The sequence below is a fragment of the Mauremys mutica genome, chromosome 4 (assembly GCF_020497125.1).
Source record: "Mauremys mutica isolate MM-2020 ecotype Southern chromosome 4, ASM2049712v1, whole genome shotgun sequence".
In the NCBI taxonomy this organism is placed as follows: domain Eukaryota; kingdom Metazoa; phylum Chordata; order Testudines; family Geoemydidae; genus Mauremys; species Mauremys mutica.
Genome location: NC_059075.1, coordinates 57,925,254 through 57,946,136, shown reverse-complemented (window position 1 = coordinate 57,946,136; position 20,883 = coordinate 57,925,254). Strand labels below are relative to the sequence as shown.

The 20,883-nt window shown below is 39.9% G+C and overlaps 1 protein-coding gene across 1 annotated transcript in view; it reads left to right on the top strand.

Moving 5' to 3' along the window:
* The window catches only part of AVEN (apoptosis and caspase activation inhibitor), a 201,043-nt gene that overhangs the window by 161,682 nt on the left and 18,478 nt on the right, over window positions 1–20,883 (top strand). The window contains exon 3 of the mRNA XM_045013233.1: window positions 19,588–19,658. Coding sequence (XP_044869168.1) covers window positions 19,588–19,658 — 71 coding nt within the window. The remainder of the gene's footprint in view (window positions 1–19,587; window positions 19,659–20,883) is intronic.

Here is a 20,883-nt window from a genome sequence, read left to right as displayed (position 1 = left end):
TCTTTGGAATGCTATGAGCAGCAGAAGTAGTAGACTCTGGAATCTATCAGTGAGGAAAGAGACCCTAAAATGGATACTGAGGGGAAGGGCAGAGTAGCAGAAACTTACCACAGCCTCCCTGAGTCTGGGAAGCGGCAGTCACTTTTTTTATTCTTAACCTAGACCAGTGTTTCTCAAACTGGGGTCGCCGCTTGTGTAGGGAAAGCCCCTGACGGGCTGGGCCAGTTTGTTTACCTGCCCTGTCTGCACGTCCGGCCGATCGCGGCTCCCACTGGCCACATCACTTCTGGAAGCTCATCCTGATAGAAGTCTTGAAGTATGGTTCTACTCTGGAAAAAATGCCAGTTTTTTACTCAACGTATTGCATGTATTTTTTCTTTAGTGAAAAAAGTAAGATTTTACTAAGCTCCACAGAGCCAATACAACTGTGAGAGAGTGGATTCCATTCTGTTCTGGTTTGCGCATTATTAAGAAAATTGTTAGCTAAGTTCCAGTTGCAAGGCCCCTTGATGAACCCTATTGTCTGCAGATTTTGCCCCTGTTAAGACCTGTGCAACCCCAAAGAGGAGAATAGGTTGGTACAGCTGTAATTGAGGGCATAATTTGAGGGCTATGAGGTTACTTAGGTGCAACTGAGGGCAAGATTTGGCCTGCAGAATCTTTATTACTGGTGATGACGTACAAGTCAGAAAATGCACAGATTGACTTTCTGATGCGTTTACTTGTAAAATGAGCAAATCTGTAAGATACATGATTGGGACACAATAAATATGGAACTCTATACTGTAACTTTTACAAAATAAAATCATTTTATAGAGTAGGACTACACTGTAAAGATATCTTAGCCTTACATAAAAAGATTGAAATTTGAATTTCATAATATGTTCTAAAAAGAACAGAAAACAGATGAGATGAATTGGGCACATCTGTCTTCTAAACATAAATTTTGTTATGATGATAATACAGGTAAGGCTAAGTTGCTTTCATTTTCAGCTCAGTTTTCTAGAGGTGTATTTTAATTCAAAGTGTGCTAAAACTTGTCATAAAAACTTCTGCTCCTACTTACTCAACCCAATGAGTTTCCCTTTGCTGTTTGAACTTGATAGACAGAGGAACTTATTACCACCTTCCATTAGTTTTTCTTCCCATCCGACTCTACACTCTCTTCAGTCTGGTTTCCCTACTTTCTTCAGTTTTATTTTCTGCTTCAGCTCTGTATTTGTGCTCTTAGTTCCTTATGGAGCAGTCGACTGGTGGGATAGGTAGAAAATACTATGGATATGCTCTGCTCAGTTTCCTCATTGACCAATTAGGACAACACTAACGTGTACCCATCCACCTCCTTCTCTTTCTCTACCTCAAGACTGATTGAAGTAGGTCCAGGCTAGGAATCTCCCTCTGGGCAGGCAGAAGGGTATCATATAGCAAGGCAAGGCCGGTGGCAGCAGACTAGGATGCATAGAATAAGATGTGAAATTACACCTTTAAATTCTGTGTCTACAATTGCAAAATACAAGTGAAAGTGCTAGTCAGTGTATTTTAGCATAAAGCATAAAATTAATAGATATATAATTATTAGTGACAGCAAGTGAAAGAATCCAACAATGGACTGCTGCTCTTTTTAGCTCATATAAATGCCCTATATGTAAGGATCAACATGATAGTCAATTAAGTATTTATTTGTATTTAATGACACAAAATCAGAGGGAGCTTTGAAATCCGATGGCAAATAGCAAATAAAATTTAATGTTGATAAAGTTGATGTAATGCATATTGATTTGCATACAGTAATCACAAGGGCAGAAGGAATGGAACAGGACTTCAAAATGGACCTTGCAGATAAGCTTCCAAACTTTTCCATACTTACCCAAGTGGAAACTCTGAACGTTGCAAGAGTTGCCTTTTACTAATTTTAATCTCTCAGCCTGCTATACAAAAAATTCTTTATATTTTGTCTTTTACATTTATTGTATTATACCTCATCTATTATTTCACTACTTTTTAAAACTGAAACTCCTAGCAGGTTGATGTTAACTAGAACAATGTGCTGCATGCTGCAGTGCACCTCATAAATGCAGTGCAACGAAGCAGAAATGCAAAACGCCATATCCAGAATATCAAACTGCTCTGATATTTTTAGGCCAAAACTTCATTTATTATTCATAAACACTTTGAGATGTCATTCTGTAGGCATTGCATATGGTATCATCTGCATGAAATAGTTAACAGCATTGTAAGAAAGAAAAGAAAACTCCAAAAGGTATTAGTACACATGTGATATTGAATGTTTAAAGTGTATGTGGAACAACAGTATAAACCTACCACCTATGGAGGACCAAGTTCAGGGGATTTTAACATTTACCTTTGGAAGGGACATTTTACTTTGCAGAGCCCCGAATATCTAGCTCCTTACAGTTTTAATATGCTCTCCAGAAGCCACAATCTTTACTTTTACAGCCTGCATTACTAGCATGGTAATTGCTAAATAATTAATAGATACAGTCGGTCTTGTAAGGAAAAGAGAAAAAAATTATGACCATAAATGTAAATTATGAAAATAATAGTTGTTTGAAGAAAATTAAGCACACAAACACATCTCTTATTACTATGTCCCTGCAGACAGCGCAGTCAGAGCATGGCTTGGCATATACTCAGTTTTTTACTTTCCTCTTGACTTATTTCAGAATTTACTGATTGTCTTTCCAGAGCTGTTCAGTGTTAGTTGGCCACCATTTTTCCTTCTTACGTTTTACATTGTCCCAAAGTGAATATTTCTTGCTCTTGCCATTTTTGGTGCTATTTTGTGTTTCCAATTGAATGTATGTTGAATGGAATGCAGAAAAAACTAACTGAAATTCATTAGTATTTTATCAAACATTAAGATATTTTTTGACTGTCCGATTGTGTACCTCACGGTAAATGAGCTAGCAAAGCCAGAGTAATGAAGAAAACCACACCAGGAAGAGAGATTCAGAACACTCTTGTTGACTGTGAAATTCTACTAATTCAATGACCATCAAAAATGTGTGCTATTAGCAAAAATTAAGATATATTTAAAATAGCTAAAATAGAATAATGAATACTGACTGTCAAACTGTTTTACATTCTCTTGACTTTGCCTATAAATGTTTGAGAGGGGAGAGGAAAGTGGGTCATCATTTACAAAAAAGTCCCAATGGTTGTTATGTTAGGGTAGCATTGCGGAGGCACAGAAAGCAAGGTGGTTTTGCCTTTATTTTTATTAAAACGATGAGTGTTGTCAGAATAAAAGTATCAGACTACTTAAAATAAAGGATCTTTTAAGTTTGCAGAACTGTTTTGCTCTAGGAATACTTTTAAAACATTGGCTTGAAAGCTATAAAAACTTCAGTCTTTTTTAAGAAAGGGGAGGATTTAGCTAACCCTTAAAATAATAAAGGATTAACTTACCTACTCACACTGCCAATATAAATATATTGAATGAAAGTCATTGCCATTATTCAGTTTTAAATTACTTGAACTGCACATTTCTTTAGACCTAGATGAATATACTGTATTTTTATATTTGTATGGTAAAGGAAAAGGTTTCATGTGAAAGTTCTGATGTCATTGAGATCTACTGATAAGCACTATATAAAAACTAGGTTTTACTATTATTGTATTGCAAAAAGGTGGCAAGAAAGTTAGTTCAGCTATTTTGTATGAAGAATTCTGAATGTCCATTTAGCAGTCACTTCCGAGTCCAGTTCATGTTTTCAAAATCCAGCAACATACACCCTAAAAACTATCGTGAGCAAGTTTAGGCAATAATGGAGGTAAATATAATGGTGGCCTATCTACATATCTTATTGTTATGATTGATGGAGCTGCACCTATGGTAGCAATGGTGGAAAACTTTCAGGAAAAAGTCAGGTGGAGACAAGTCCATGATATTAATTTCAGTGCCAAGATGTGCAATTTAAATGCTAGCAGGTTTATTAATGATTATTTTGGGGAGAAAAAAAAAGTGTGTGTTTGCTGCAAAGAACATGGAAGAGGTAAGATACCTGTCCCAAGTACTTAGCGTTGTTAGAGAACAAACAGGAAAAAAAAATTATGTCCATTTTGTGTTTCTTATTTCCCAATAAGCATTAGTTATGCTAGATTGGAAGGTAGAGGATTAAATTTGATAGGCTGCAGCGTAAAAGTGTTTGTTTTAGTGGAAATCTGACGGAATGAATGTAAGCTTAATTTACTGGGATAGGAGGGTTAAGCACAATGTTTAAAATGGTGCTCAATATGGTTTATCTTTGGGCACATTTGCAATTTAGACCATGTCACCATTTGTTTGCCTGTACCCCTTTCTGACATCTGTTGTAGGGTAATTTTTCTTGTGTAGATTGGCAAGAGAGATGTTAATTGCTGACATGTTCGTAATGCAGCCTCTAAAGCCCTTTCCACAGTAAGTTTGCATCGGAACAGTTTCTGAGAATGATTTAAATTAGTCAGTTTAAGCTCTGTGCAGACTATGTCTCAAACTATATTTGCTTCTGCCTGACATTGTTTAAACAGCACTGCACTAGCCAGTGTGGATGGGAAGGAACCATGTTTAAACAATTTTGAAAAACAATTGTTAGATTGTGGCCTGGTCCACACTACAAATTTAGATCAATGAAAGTAATCTTGTGTTGACCTATTTGTACATGTGTTTACACTCAAATTTGCCTCCAGCTGGCTTACCTGCCCTGTTCCAGTGCTTCAGTAAAACCAGCTCTCCGAACAGTGTGGAGCCAGGGTCAACACTAGGTAGTGTAGACACTGCAACAAACCGTGTTGCCAACTCTGTCCACATATCTATTCAAGGGACACAATCATAGGACCTAACCACATCAGCCACACCATCAGGGGCTCGTTCACCTGCACATCTACCAATGTGATATATGCCATTGTGTGCCAGCAGTGCCCCTCTGCCATGTACATTGGCCAAACCGGACAGTCTCTATGCAAAAGAATAAATGGACACAAAGCAGACGTCAAGAATTATAACATTCAAAAACCAGTTGGAGAACACTTTAACCTCCCTGGACACTCAATAACAGACTTAAAAGTGGCAGTTCTTCAACAAAAAACGTTCAAAAACAGACTCCAGTGAGAAACTGCAGAACTGGAATTAATTTGCAAACTGGACACCATCAAATTAGGGCTGAATAAAGACTGGGAGTGGATGGGTCACTACAAAAACTAAAAACTAATTTCCGCATGCTAATTTCCCCTACTGTTACTCGCACCTTCTTGTCAACTGTTTGAAATGGGCCACCCTGATTACCACTACAAAAGTTGATAATAGCCCACTTTAATTGAATTGTCTCATTAGAACTGACCCCCCACTTGGAAAGGCAACACCCATCTTTTCATGTACGGTGTGTATATATATCTTCCTACTGTATTTTGCACGCTATGCATCTGATAAGTGGGTTTTAGCCCATGAAAGCTTATGCCCAAATAAATTTGTTAGTCTTTAAGATGCCACAAGGACTCCTTGTTTTTGCTGATACAGACTAACATGGCTAGCATGAAACCTGCATGAAACCTGCATGACCTATATCAACCCTCACAGTCCTCCAGCAGCTGTCCCACAATGTCCCAGTCCCTGCGACAGTGACCACTCTCATCACTATTTTAAACTTCACTGCCAAGGGGTCACAGAGACTTGAGGCCACTCTTCTCTTCTCCCCTTTTAAAACAGCCGGGTGTTTTGAAATGCCTTTTCGTGATTGCCTACCTTGGCAAGCGCACCTAGTGGCTGTCCCTTGTTGTATGCAACTGCCCAACTGACAATGCCTGCTCCACTCACTAGATACATTCCTGCCTGGAGTAGAAGAGGTGTTGGGAGTCCTGGGCCAGTAGAGGGAAGAGGCTGTGCAAGCATAGGTATGGAACATCTGTAGAAATGTGAACATCTGTGAACAGATTGCACGGGGGATGCAGGCAAAGGTTTACAACAGGGATCAGTATCAGTGCTGCATGAAAGCAAAGGAACTTCACCTGGCATACCACAAGACCAGAAGAGGCCATCAATAGAGCTGGTACTGAGCTGCAGAGCTGCTGCTTTTACAATGAGCTGCATGCCATACTTAGCATAGACCTCACCAGCACCCTGCAGACCGCCGTGAACACCTTGGAAGAGCCTAAGACAGAGACCTTTATCATGAACAATGAGGAGGAGAAGCAAGAGGTGGGAGATATGGATGGAGGCTCCAGCCATGTTGTGATCTATGACCTGTTTGAGATTCGGTCATAGTCTAGCCAGTTTTGCCAGTCGAGCACAGATGAGCCCAATGAAGGGGAAGGGACTTGAGATAAGGGTGCACATGCATTTTTCCTTACAGTGTTTAAATTGTCCATCCCCACTTCAAGAAGACACAGGTATAAACTTTTCAATCCTCTCCCGAAGGTTTCTAGGGATGGCTGCCTCATTTCTTCCTCTGCGGTAAGACATTTTCCCACTGCCCTCTGTGATGAGTCAGTTGGCACCATTGCAATAAATAGGCTAGTGGCATATGGGCCCAGCCAGCATTAGGACTCCAGTAGCAGCTGTGCTTTCTATGCCTTTGTTACCCTCTAGAGTGAAATATCCACTAAAACCACCATCGCCTGTGGAAAACAGTGCCAATATTCAGTGTCATTGGCCTATCCTGTACTCGTACTCATGGAATAGGGACTGAAATTTGTTATTTCTTCATGCAACTGAAAATCCTGCCCCGCCCTTTCCCCCGGCAGGCCATACTCACCATGGCTGAGGAGTGGTGCTGTGCAGAGGTGCTGCAAAGCTGAAGTGCCAATAAGCATGTCTTACTAAAAGTGTTTATGTGAATAAGAGAAGGGAGATTTGAAACTTTTCTTTCCCTTTCTTTTGTGATTGTAAATCCAGTGATACATCTGTCTGTTTTTACTGGCAGCTTCTGCCATTGCATCTTTGACGGATGCTCCCTCCACACCTGTAGAATGCCTGACCTGGATGAGGAAGAGAAAAAAGAGGATGTATTCAGTGAGATCCTGCAAGCCATTGCTGCACTGGACCGTGAACTAAGGGCCTGGCGGGCCAATGTGTCTGACAGCATGCAGACAGGAAAAAGGACAGGAGAAAGGACCAGGAATTGCAGCAAGAAAAGGAGAGGGAGATGCACTAGTATGTAATTGGTCTTCTCAGGTAACAGACCCAAATACTTCAGGCCTTAGTTGACCTACAGGTCCAAAAATCCCGGTCTCCTGACCCTTTGAAGTCCTCAGAGAACTCTATAGTAGCAGCTTCCTACACTCCCCAACATACCATGTGGCATCATGGTCTGCATCCTTATCTTTACCACTCTATGCTAGGGAACAGCAAGGAAGACCACAATTTCACATATGCTGACCTGTGAGAACCATGATTTGTATATGTGCAGCCACAACTCACTACGTTTGTGCACTGAAATGTTCACTGCCTTTCCAGTTTTAAAGTTCCTTTTCCGTTAATGTATATTAAAAGTTTGTATTGCATTACCTGTTGTTTTTTGCACATTGTTATTTGCCTGGTTTTGCCACACAAATTTCAATTTTTGGAGAATAAAATTATCTTTATTAGTTCACAACACTGATTGTAGAATGCACAGCATCACTCAAGGCATACAGCACTTGTACAGCAAGCACCACGTAATTCATAGGTTCAAGAAGACACATAGTCACATTTACAAATGTACAGCAAGACCTACGCAACTCCTAGCAGCACCCAAATTTCCAGGCCCAGAGAACCTCCAACACAGAACAGTGCTGTGGCTGACCATTGAAGTACTCTTTCAAAGCTTCCCACCATGTTGAGCCTTTGTGCCCTACTGTTCAAAGTGAGCTGTCAGCCACTCTACCTCTGCCCTCCACCCTGGTGGCAGCTTTTCCCTTTTTGCTTTACAGATATTATGCACACTATACAGCAGGCAGATATTAACACTGGAATATTTTTCTGAGTGAGATCTAATCTTGTGAGGTAAGACCACCAACATCCCTTTAACCTACTAAAAGTACATTCAGCTGTCATTCTGCACCTGCTGAGCTAGAAGTTGAATCTTTCCTTGTCAAAGTGTCAAGAGTACCACTTCATAGCCAGGGAAGCAATAGGTAGACTGGGTCCCCCAGAATCATTGTTGGCATTTCAATATTGCCAGCGGTAATCTGCTGGTTGGGAAAGAATGTCCCTGCTTGCAGCTTTCTGAACAGTCCATTGTTCTTAAAGGTGGGAGTGTCATGCACCTTCCTTAACCAGCCTGCACTGATACCTTTGGAGTGTCTGCAGTAATCCTCCAACACTTCTATAATCATAGAAAAGTAGCCTCTTCCATTGATGTTCTCTGTGGCAAGGTTGGCTGGTGCCAAAATAGGGTTATGCATGCAGTCTATTACTCCACCACAGTTCCGGGACCCCCATTGCTGCAACTCCATCCACTATGTCTTGCACATTGCCCACAGTCAGAGTTCTGCATAGCAGGAGACGATTAATGGACCTACTCACTTGCATGACAATGGCCCCAGCTTGGATTTTCCTACTCCAAAATGATTTTGCACTGATTGGTATCAGTCCGACATTGCAGACTTCTCGAGTGTGATCGCCACTTGCTTCTCCACTGTCAATGCAGCTCTCATTCTGGTGTCCCTGCATTTTGGAGAGCTGAATTGAGCTCAGCCCCCAAATCCAAAATGTGGACATTTGCATTTGAAAGTTCTGCAGCCACTGCTCTTCATGCCAAGCCTGCATTATGTTGCGATCCCACCAGTGCTCGTTTCTTGGGCCCAGAAATAGCGCTGCATCCTCTGCATCTGCTCCATGAACTTCACCAACAACCTTGAATTGTTTCTCACTGTTTCCCTCAGCAAACTGTCTTCCAATAAATCATTATGTACCCCATTGTTCCAGTACTTCCTGTGGGTCTGCAAATATAGGAGAATCCTGCATCCTGCATTAGCAACGTTCATTAGAATAGTGCTGAGCTCGGGTTCAATGATTCTGTCAGAGATGGCAGACACCAAAAAGTCCTGTGTTGGTTTATGATATTTTTTTAAAAGGCACAGATTTATAGGCTATGGATTGCATTATGGGACAGAGAAAGTTGCATGCTGGGAACTTGTCCCCTGGTTCCCAGAGATTACTGGACAAATCATTTCTGTCCCACAACATGTTGTGAAAAGTTCCCAGAAGTCATTGCAGCAGACGCAATGGTGTGCACTGCACTTTGTATCGACACAAGCACTCCTGGTGAGCATGCGCAGCACCAATGCAGTCTTTTTTATTATATTTTGGTTAACTTGACCAGCAAGCTGGTTATATTTATATTTAAAAATAAATAAATAAAAAGTCAGAAACTAGTAACCTTGAAAAAATTCACAATGCTGAACAGTGCCATAAGGCTTTTCTTAAGGAAAAAAGCTAATGTTGAAGGTGACTAGCTTTAACTTAACCAAACATTTAAATGTAATTGACAGAGAAATCAATAACTTGACACTGAAATTCCATTTTATTATTTGTTCAGGAAAGAAGTAAATATTAGAGAAGAATTCAACTTCCTGTCCTTGGAAGGGTAGCTCCATATGAATAGCTATATGGTTTTGTGTGAAGTTTTGAATATATGTTTATTTTGTTCAATACAGATTGTTCCAATACTGTGTATTCATGTTGCAGCTAAGAAACTCTGTACTAAAGAAACATATAATCAAACTTAATCATGTAAATATTATGTTTCAGCTATACAATTATCCACCATGAAAAAAGGCAGTAACACATGGGGAAGACAGTCTGCTGGAGGTTGTTTATGCAACCTACCATAGCATAAGCAGCAAAGAGTCCTGTGGCACCTTATAGACTAACAGACGTATTGAAGCATGAGCTTTTGTGGGTGAATACATGCATCCGACGAAGAGGGTTTTCACCCACGAAAGCTCATGCTCCAATACGTCTGTTAGTCTATAAGGTGTCACAGGACTCTGCTGCTTTTACAGATCCAGACTAACACGGCTACCCCTCTGATACCATAGCATAGCTTAGTCTGATTTTGTTTTCCATTACAGGCATTTTCTTTTTTGCTATAAGCAATATATAAATGTGAAACTTGCCTTATTGACTTATAAGAGGGTTTAGGTACAGAGGAAATTATAGTTATGCAACATATGTCCTTCCTTCCCCCCCCCCCCTTCCCCACCTTGTCTGGGGTAAACTAATTAAAATAGAATATAGAGCTTATTTTATACAAAAAGGTTCCTTATTTATTAATTTTTGTTTATCAATAAAACTGGTGCATGCAGTACCTAAAAATGGCAGAGGGAGGAGGCATGTGGTATAGTACTTTCTTCCTCTTTTTCTCTCTCAGTGGGCCAAGTAAACAATGAGGGCCCAGCTGTAGACGACAAAGCAAATTGTTAAAGATATTGTAGTCTTCCTCAACGTCCTTGATGGCTCTTATATACATACGACTGTACATAGCCAGCCAGAAATTTAAAAATACTGGTGGGCATGTTTTTAGCTTTCATTTTGTTAACCTGGGCAACTGATGTACAGCTTTGAGGGGGAAAACCTAGAAAGATCACTTACTACTGGAAGAAATGAGTTAGAAAATATGCCATGGAAATTTAATTGCACAGTATTTTGAAGCACTGTTAATGGTGCTAGATTTACTGTCTTGTTGGCATGAAAATTTGAGATTTTTAAATGTCTGTTTGAATTATTATCATATTTTTAAAGGCTTTTATTCTTATATTTTAGATTCTGAAGAAAATCTTCTAAAATTAACTAGGTTTCTATTTCTGATATTGAAAATTGATCAGATTTAAAGTGTGTGTGTGATTCTGGAGTGTGTGTGTGATACTTCTTGATGTTGCTAGCACCATGCAGTAATATCAGGGAATCTGCTTCCAGCACAGTTGTCCCATAATTTGGTTACAAATGTACTTTCTAGTTTGTAGTGTAGACTGTAAGGATCATTGATAGTTACATTTGTAGTGTAGATGGGACCTAAGAACTATTTCAGGTTTGCCAGTATCAAAGTCTGTGATGCATTAAGACATTCCAGTTTCACTGATTGTAGGGAAATACATCCCCCACTTTTATGTGCATATAAACACTCAAAATATTTAATTAATTCCAGAAAAGTACCTGATATAATAGCCTTCATATCCATGTACAATAGCAAGCTTCATCTTGTCTTGTTTAAGATGGAGCTAATTTTATTCTAAACATTTAATTCCATAATGTAATTTTGCAATAAATTTTCTTTTAGTTTCTGTCTCTAAATAACTAATCAAACTAATTTTTCAAACTAATCAGCTAAAACAGTTGTTCAGAGAGGCACATTGGCTGCTGGTATTTTTTGAAATCTTATGTCAAGCCGTTGCATAAATATTCTGAAACAGATTTGTATTATATTATTTGCAAACCTGCTAGTGAATGACAGAGCCAGGGACAATATAGGTTGTTTAAAACATATTAGTTATGGTGGCATGTTATTTAGAAATAGCTGTCGGGTCCTTGATAACATATTGACTTTGTAGGATAATTGCTATGTACTGATCTTAATAATATCTGATTAAAATTAATAGATTCAGATCTCTTAGGGTATGTCTAGACAGTGCAAAAAGAAAACAAAAAAAAAACCTGTGGCAGTGAGTCTCTGAGCCAGGGTCAGCTGACTTGGGCTCATGGGGCTTCCTCTGCAGAGTTTAAAGTAGCAGTGTAGACATTTGGGCTCCAGCCCAGGCTCTGAGACCCTCCCTCCCCACTGGGTTTTGGAGCCTGGGCTCAAGCCCAAGCACAAATTTTGACACTGTTAGTTTTAGCCCCGCAGAACGTGCTAGTTGACCCTGGCTCTGACACTTGTTGCCATGGGTCTTTTTTTATTGCTGTGTAGATACACCCCTAGAGACTCCTTGATTTTGCTGCATGTAGTTTCACTTGGTAAATATCTGTATTTACTCAATGTATTGCTATACTGGTGGCAAGTCACACAATCACACTGGTAGAAGAAATTTGCAGTCTTAATGAAAGACTTAGTCAAAGTGAAAGATTGCATTAGTGAGAGTGTAGGCTACATTGAAATTTAAACAAAATTTAAAAAGTAGACATTTAAAAAGTAGAAGTTGGTGATATTTGCTGACAGAGTTGCTAAGAAATTGTCCAAAATTATGGCGGGATTGACTCATTGCTTGTGGAAAAATATAAGGAAATGTTTTTCATTGACTGGTCAATTTACAAATATATAAATCATATACATTGGGCTGCTCTGTAATTTTTGTTTTCTTGCTAATGCCTTTAAATAAGTTTGTGTTTATCTTTTGGATCCTGAGGGCCCATGGGCTCCTCCATTTCTTACTGATAGCAGAGGTAGTTGTTTGTAAGCAAGTTAGTGGGAAGGGAACTAAAGCTGTGCAACTTCATTAATAAATTGTTGTACATTACATTTCTGTACCCTGAGAAATTCACTGACCTCATGGAGGATTTTCTGAAGGGCTGCAGTTGAAGTTAATTGAAACCACCATTGTGCGCACACTTTCATTAAGGAGGTGTTAAGAATGTCTGTGGAGATAACAGTGATTTCTTTTGTGAAACTGAAGGAATCGCTTTGTAACATTTATTCTATAATGATTTTTTTCACCAGTCAGCCTTCTCATGCATAGTATTTCATTCTTTCTAGTCTCCAGCTGACTTCCTTGGTTTTTCCTTTCTAGTATTACCATACTATTTCCACTCCCCCCCCCTTTATTCTGTTCTGTTGTTATTTCTCTTACATTTGTTCCAGTCTTTAACTCTCCTTGGCTGCTTTCCCTATATGCTTCATGACTTTCAAAACTTGTTCATTCCATCATAGCCCCTTATTTTGGGTAAAGCTTTGCATTTGGACATTTAGTGTTCTATATTATCAGAGGTAAAATAAAAATCTTAGAACTTTATTATTTGAAGTATCTCATGGATTTGCCATCATCACATGTCTATTATCAATTTAGATGTACAAATAACTTTTTAGAAGAATAAAATATAAATTAAGGAAAATCTAAGACACTTTTTACAGTATTTTAATTATTGGCATGTTTGTATGTAAATGATAACTGTGGATACACTGGCTCATAAAGCACAATGTAGGAAAAATAAGAAGAAATAATAACACACATCTCAGGATTTTGGTGACATCACAAAGCACTTGATTTTTGTTTTTGCAGTTACCATGATGTTTTCAGAATGTCTTTATATTTGTGACTAGCCATGGAACTTACAGGTACAGGTTCTTTCTCCCCCACCTCTGCTTTGCCCCTTTCCTTCTCCATGTGGGTAACTGCTGCTCCACCCATCACATATTGATGGGTTTACTGCTTTATACCTTATGGGCAGTTCTTAATTCTACCCACCTCACAAGCCTTGATTTTCTACCTAAAACTAAAAGATTTTGAGGAGGACCTCTCCTCCATTTCCTCATGGAAAATATCATTGGGTCTTGAATCTTCATGGAAGACCCCAGACACTGCTCTCTCTCCTGCTGTCTGGATCCACACAAACTAGCTCAGATCTCATGGGTATCAGTGGTCTTGCATTCCCTTGAATTAAATCTTAAAAGCTTGTTTTCTCCTGTCTCTTCCCAGCCGAAATCTGACCTCCAAAAGGGAAGAACCTCTAGGAAAAAGAGACTTTAGTGATCTTCATTCTTGGGAGAGTTGGTCAGTTTCTCAAGTGGTCACTTAAGCCATTCATGGAAAATGAGCTCTCCTGATCAGCATCAGATAAATTCAGTGATTCGGGTTGCCAGTGCCTACAAGAAAAAGTTAAGAGGCTGCAAGACTTGATTTATTCCACCTTAAAAGTAAGACCTTTTCATCCAGCTCCCTCCAACTTTAAGCCCCTGTTAAAGTGAAGTGGAATAAGAAGAGCAAATGGATTGTTCTGTTATCAGAATCTTAGGAAAAGGTTGTGGACTCTGAATAGTCCAGTCTATAGAGGAAGAGGTCCACTAGCAGTTAGTTGGCTTAGATGTTACCCCAACAGCTGTTGAACCAATCAGTCAAATTCTCCTCAGTCTACAACAAAGGCAAATTTTGATCTCAGTGGATTGAGCAGAGGCACTCGGGGATTTTGTGAGCCAGAAGAGTAAGAACTCACTAAAAAGGGGCTTTGAATCTTCCTCCTTTGTCTTATGAGAAATTATGACCTGTGTAATCTCTGCTTACATCCTCAGTTACCAAAGGTCCAAAGAATTCAGAGGGGATTCTAAGAGGAAGCTCAGATTACCTGGTTCTTGGCCAGGTCTGTCCTCAGCAATACTCTAGCCTGACTCAATAAATTACTCATTGTCAGCTTTGAACAGTATAGTATATAGGGGGCATTTTTCTAGTTCCACCAGTCAAGAGGGTCTTCAGCTCCTGCTGGAGATCCCTTAAATTTCAATATTAATTTTTCTAATATGGCTTAGCTCTCTGAGTCTCATGAGCTTTGGCAGTATGCCTGCGGTCTGAAAGTTACTGTATTTCCTCTAGAGTACCAGCAGGAGCTGCAGACAAGCAGCTTGATTTAAAAAAAAAAAAATCAAAGGGGGAACCTTGAATTCCATTCCCAATATATGAGTGATTAAAGAAGGAGAACCCAGTAAGGGACTGATGGAGCAGTGGGTACCCACTTTGGAGAAGATAAAATTATGGGCAAGGAAGTTCATTTTACCTTTTGCTTGTTACGCTAATAATACCTTTGGGCACAGTCATGTGATAGTTCTATAGGGATTACATTGTATTGTGGATTTTTCTAATAATATAAATGTATTCAGATACATGAAGTGCTAAAGATACATATTTGCACATATACAAATATCTGTAACCTTTTATCTCTCTTGTTTTTAATGAAGCAGTATATGAAATATTTCAGACAAAAGACAAATGGTATACAATATTGAGCATCAAATCATTGTTAACAACATTTGTCAGTTCTTTCCTCCAGTTTAGAGATTCACCTTTTGAACTTTAGGCATTATGTATTATTATTTGACATTTTAAAAACATTTCAAAGAATATTGACAATTTTCTGTTAGACGTTGCAAATTAGTGTGTTATTCATATGAAAAAAATCAGCAGGCTAATACTGTGCAGTTTAATTTGGGTATAAAACATGCATTCTGTTTAAATCATCTCTTTAATTGGATAAATGGCATTTTTAGTGATAGAAAAATCTGCTCTGTTTTAGAGGTCCTGTCATTTCATTTTAAAATTGCAGTTTGTGCCATAATTACTATTAAAACTTATTGTAAAAGATGACAAAGTTAATGTTTCATATTCAATTAAATATGTTTAAGTATATTTGTAAACTGTTGTTTTGAAATATAAATAGTACTTTGTAAGAATTGTAATCTATCATAAATACGCTTTTGTATTTGAAAGGAGCTCAGAGTTATTGTATGATGTTTTATTAGTATTCATAGTGTAAAAGGAAGTTATTTTCAGGCTAAAGGAATTTTTGAAAAGATAATTGGGTAGACCAACATTCTCATTAACCTAATTTGCATTAAATGTGCTTCTGTGAATTGTAGTTATTGCTTTTCCATCTGAAAGGCATGCTTTGTCACTGTATTTAAAAAGCCCAGTTAAATGGTATATTTCATCTATAGTTTAATTCAGCAATTCTCAGCCTCTGGGTCTCTGTGACCCCCAGAAACAATTGGCAACAGTTGTTTGGGAGTGGGGACTCGCAAGTCAGCTCCTGATCCCAGAGGAGTTTCCTGTTTAGTGGATTTGTTCAGCTGCTTTGCAACCAACCATTCTCAGAAGTGTAAGGCACCCCATAGATCCTGGTGCCACTGGTGTAACTTCTTTGAAGAGCTGTGGAAGCTCTTGCTTCCTTGTGATGAATCATGGGAAATGATGCAAAGGATCTTCGGTGTTTCTGAGGAGGACCAGTCATGAATGGTTATGGTGTCATAGAGATACAAGGTGGCCTTTATTGGACCAACTTCCTTTGATGAAAGAGACAAGCTGTTGAGCTTACATAGGGCTCTTCAGGGCTGGGAAAGGTACTCAGGCTAAGTCTATGCTTAAAATGCTCGAGTAGCGCAGCTGTGCCACTGTAGCGCTTCAGTCTGGACACTTACTACAGTGACAAGAAAGGTTCTTTCATCACTGTAGATAATCCACCTCCCTGAGAGGGGGTGGCTAGGTTGACGGAAGAATTCTTCCATCATCCTAGCACTGTCTACACTGAGGGTTAGGTTGGCTTAACTGCGTCTCTCAGGGATGTGGATTTTTCACACCCCTGAGAGACATGGCCATCCTGATGAAACTTTTCAGTGTAGACCAGCCCTCAGTATGTCACAGCTAAATACAAGGTGGAACAGATTGTTTTGCATCAGAAGTTAATATTTTGTAAGAGACCATTCAAGGTGAACTGGGCAGTTAACCCTGCTGCAGTTGTAGGACAAAGGAGGGTTAGTGGGTTATGAATTGTTGTAATGAGCCGTAAATCCAGTGTCTTTATTGAGTCCATGATTTTTAGTGTCTAACAAAACTATGAATTTAAGTTCCCAGGCTCATCTTTTGAAGGTGTTGTGCAAGTTTCCTTTGACAATGAGGACTGAAAGGTTTGATGTGGAATGATGCTTTTGTGAAAAGTGTTTGCCTATGTGTGATATGACATTTTTGTCTTGTATCATTTTTCTGTGTGAGTTTCTTTAAAAGCATACTGATCATCTCTTTTCACCTACATAGTTGTTATTGGGGCACTTAGTACACTAGATAAGGTACACCACATGTTGTGATAGGCATCTGTAGGACATATGGATCTTGAAATGTGTGCTGTGGGGAGCATTGATCATTGTAGTAGTGGCAATATGTCTGCAGGTTTTAGACCTGTTGCTATGGCAACATCATCACATTGGTGGCTGGTCTGTGGGAATCTTACTTCTGATGATGAGCGTGGTGAGGTTTGGGGGTTGTTTGAAGGCCAGAAGAGTGGGTTTGGGAAAGATTTCTTTCAGGATGTGGTCCCCCTCAAATATAGGTTGTAGTTGTTTAACAGTACCCTCTATGGGTTCTATTGTGGAGTGGTTGGTGACAACTAGGAGTGTGCAGTCAGAGGGTTGTTTTTTCCCCCCTGATTTGAAGCAGGTTTTCTCGTGTTATTTGGGATGCTTGTTCCATGATGCGATCTACTTTTCTGGTGGAAGGCCATTGTTTGGTGAAGGTAGTTTTAAGTATGTTGAGGCGTTTATCCCTGACTTTCTCCTCAGAGCATATTCTATAGTATCTGATTGCCTAGCTATAGATGATAGATTTATTGGTGTTTTTGGGGTAGTTACTGGATCTGTGAAGATAAGCGTGTTGATCCATGGGTTTCTTGAATATAGTTGCCTGTAGGGTTCCATCATTGAAGCTGATCATGGTGTCCAGGAAATTGATACTGGAATGGGAGAATTCTAGAGGGAGTTTGTTGGAATGGTAGTGGTTGTTGACGTTGTGGTAGAAGTCTGAGGGAGTTTAGGTCATCTGTCCAGAGGATGAAAATATCATTGATGTATCTCAGGTATGTCATTGGTTTTGTGATACATTTGTCCAGAATTTCTTCCTTGAGGTTGCCTATAAAGAGGTTGGCATATTGGGGAGCCATCCTAGTACCCATGGTTGTTCCCATTGTTTGGACAAAGTATTTTGTTGTTGAATGTAAAGTTATTATGGGTGAGGATAAAATGGATGAGTTTGGTGATGTGTTTGGGGTGGATATCTGAGTGTTGTCCATTGTCTGGTAGAAATATGAGGCAGGCAACAATACCATCATCGTGGGGGATTTTGGTATGTAGGGAAGTGACATTGATAGTGGCAAGGATGGTGTTCTAAGGGACGTTGTTAAAGTTGTGGAATTTCTGGAGGAAGTCTGTTGTGTCATGGAGGAAACTGGCACTTAGTGTGGTGAGTAGTTTGAGGATGGTTTCTATGAGTCCAGACATTCAGTAAGAGTGCTGTGATCATATATGATGGGTCTGCCAGGGTTCCCTTGTTTGTGTATCTTTGGAAGCATGTGGGAGGTTCTTGGGATGGGTTCCTTGGGGATGAGGTTGTGGAGTTTCTCTTGGTGTTGTTGGGAAGGATTTGATGCTAGCCTTAAATTTGTGGGTGAATTGTGGTAAAAAGTTCTTTGTAGTAGGTGGTGTCACAGAATTGTTGGTTGGCCTCATTCACGTCATCCTCACAATTGTCAAAATATGAAAGAGAGAGAATCGCTTGGTTTAATTATTTCCTTTTTCAGCAGAAAATCAACTTTCACAAGTGGCTTAATTGAACATCGCCAATCACAAGCATTCAAAAAAATCATGAGATTTGCTTTAAAATTGTGCAATTTTTTAAAAATAAGTTTGGGGTTCTTATTTGCTTTCTAAATTTTGAGCATTTAGGAGTTACTATTATATAGCGTTGTAACGGGGTGGGACTCACCACCTGGCCTCTCCTGCTGGTGACTCCGGGAATTAGCTCTGCCCAGTGGAACGCCCCCTCCTGGTGGTGTCCCATCCGTCATTCTGCCCTCTGTTGCTGTCTCTGGACCCGCGTTGCTGCCTGCTTGGCGGTGTCCTCTTCAAGGCCACTGCCCTCCGGCAGGGCCCCTTAGTCCATCTGCACCCCCTTCCAGGGGTCGGTGATCAGCAGTCCTAGACCCCAGCCACCATGTTCAACTGCCCTCGGAGTCCAATCCCTCTTGTCAGGGATCTGACGTCGTATAATGGCCGCTTCCTACAGCCAATGGCTGGGTGTACTGCAAGGGGTGAAGGGGGGGACCCAGGCCCGCCCTCTACTCTGGGTCCCGGCCCAGGGACCCTCTGGCGGCAGCCTCGCTGTCCTCCTTCTCTCCCCTCATCTGTCTGTTTCCCTGGGCCGCTTCCCCTACGGCCCCTTGCACCCGCTAGGCCCTTCCTTTCAGGGCCTGCAGCCTGGCAGGCTATGGGCTCAAGCTCTCTAGCCTCCCCAAGCCTGGCCAGCACTGCGCTGTCCGTGGTGCTAGTCTCCACCCTTGGAGACTGACCTTCCCCTCTCAAAGGCCTGGGACAGACTGACTGCTCCCTTCCTGAGCAGCCTTTGTATATGTCTGAGACTGGCCCTGATTGGCTGTCTCCAAACTGGGCCCTAATTGGCTCTCAATAAGCCCTTCTTTGATTGGCTCCCTGTCTGCGCAGGCGCCCTGGCCTGCCGCAGCCCACTCTCACAGGGAGTGGGGCAGTCCGCCCCACTACAAGCATGAAGACTTGTTTTCTCTTTACTACCGTACTCTGGCATTGAAAAGTTTCTTCTAAAGCTCTATTTCATTGTTAAGCTAAAGGATGTCATCTACTGACTTATCTGTGTGTAGATTCAAATATTTATATCGGTCTTGTAACTCTTTTGCAGACCAGAGCAAATTTTAGCACATTGTGGGTCTTAGCTTAGATATGCTTTCTTAAAGAGGCCTAAATTAAAGTGATATAAAAAAATTAATGTGTATATATGTAGACATTGCAGGTTTTTATTCATCTGGACTTAATGAGTTTACTTTTATTGTGTGGGAGCTTTGGAGGATGCCTGTTGCTTTGTTTAAAATTAAAGTTGCATTTTACTTCCCTTCTACAGGAGATTCTTTTACACAGTTCCGATTTGCCGAAGAAAAAGAATGGGACACAGGAAGCGTAGGCCCTAAACAGGTAATACAGAAGAATTATTATTCAGAGGATTTTTGTAAATGTAAAATGTTTCTGTAATTCCAAACTGGATCCTAATGCTTTTACTTCATATCTTCTCATCAAAATAGACCTCACAAATACAGCTTTGTTTTTATTATGTATTTTGAGTAGCATGGTTAAAAACTTTGTTACAAGCTAAGTACAGTAGTAATGCACTTAGTCCCCCAGTGCAGACAGCATGTATTGTTGTTAGAGCAACACCAATTGTTGATGGATTGTTGTTGATGGATTTTTATTCTGGCAGCAACACCGATTATTCTGTATTCCTTTTGATATGTTTTTCTCTCTTGCTGCACCCTGTTGTGTTTTTTCTCTGCTTCTACTGAGGGGCAGTCAAAGCAGCAGCATGATTTGGTTGTTTGGGTTATTTTGGTGATAAAGGTTGCAAAAAGAAAAAATGAACTGCAAGATTAAAATCCATCCACTTAGATTACTCTGGCCACATTCTAATGCTGTCTTTGCAGTCTCTTCAGACAATTATTAACGTTCCATTTCCATGTTTCAGGAAGAGAGGAGAGGTTTAGCATGGTGATTTCAACTTCTTGTGTTGTTCAGTTTGTGTTGTAGTTTTACCTCTTCATTCTACCAACAAACATCATCTGATTGTGACTTCAAACTCCAAATTGACCATAAGAGAAATTAGTTTCTCAGGTTATCAATAAATGGAGTCCATGTGCTGTTGTGGAAAATAACTAGGGAACAGCTGTTCTGGATCTAGAGTACTCATGGATGGGAAACTGGTGGATTTGAATTCAAAATCTGTTCATTCTAAGTTGTGGTACCGAGGGTGCAGAAATGAGAATTCTTAAATGTTTGTTTGATTTCTGCAGCTCTGCATGTGACCTGCCCGAGCAGCAAGATGGGATTCTTAGACTCGGAGATTTTGTGTTTTCCTTAAGATAGTTGGGGAACTGTCCTTGAACATTTTCGGAGTCACAAATATGGAGTTGAATTTTAAACATTTGCTAGTTATTTCTTAGGATATTTATAATAATTATGTGCACAGACACAAACAATGTTAAAGGAACACTAAGTTTGCAAAGTCAAGCATTCAAAAGTTAGGGAGATGCCAGAATTAAATTTATGTGTGCAACCTTAATTTGACCCTCTTGTATCGTAATGCATATCTACAGTGTTTAATTACGTGACCACAAGAACCCCTCCCTCATTCAGTGCACAGGATTCT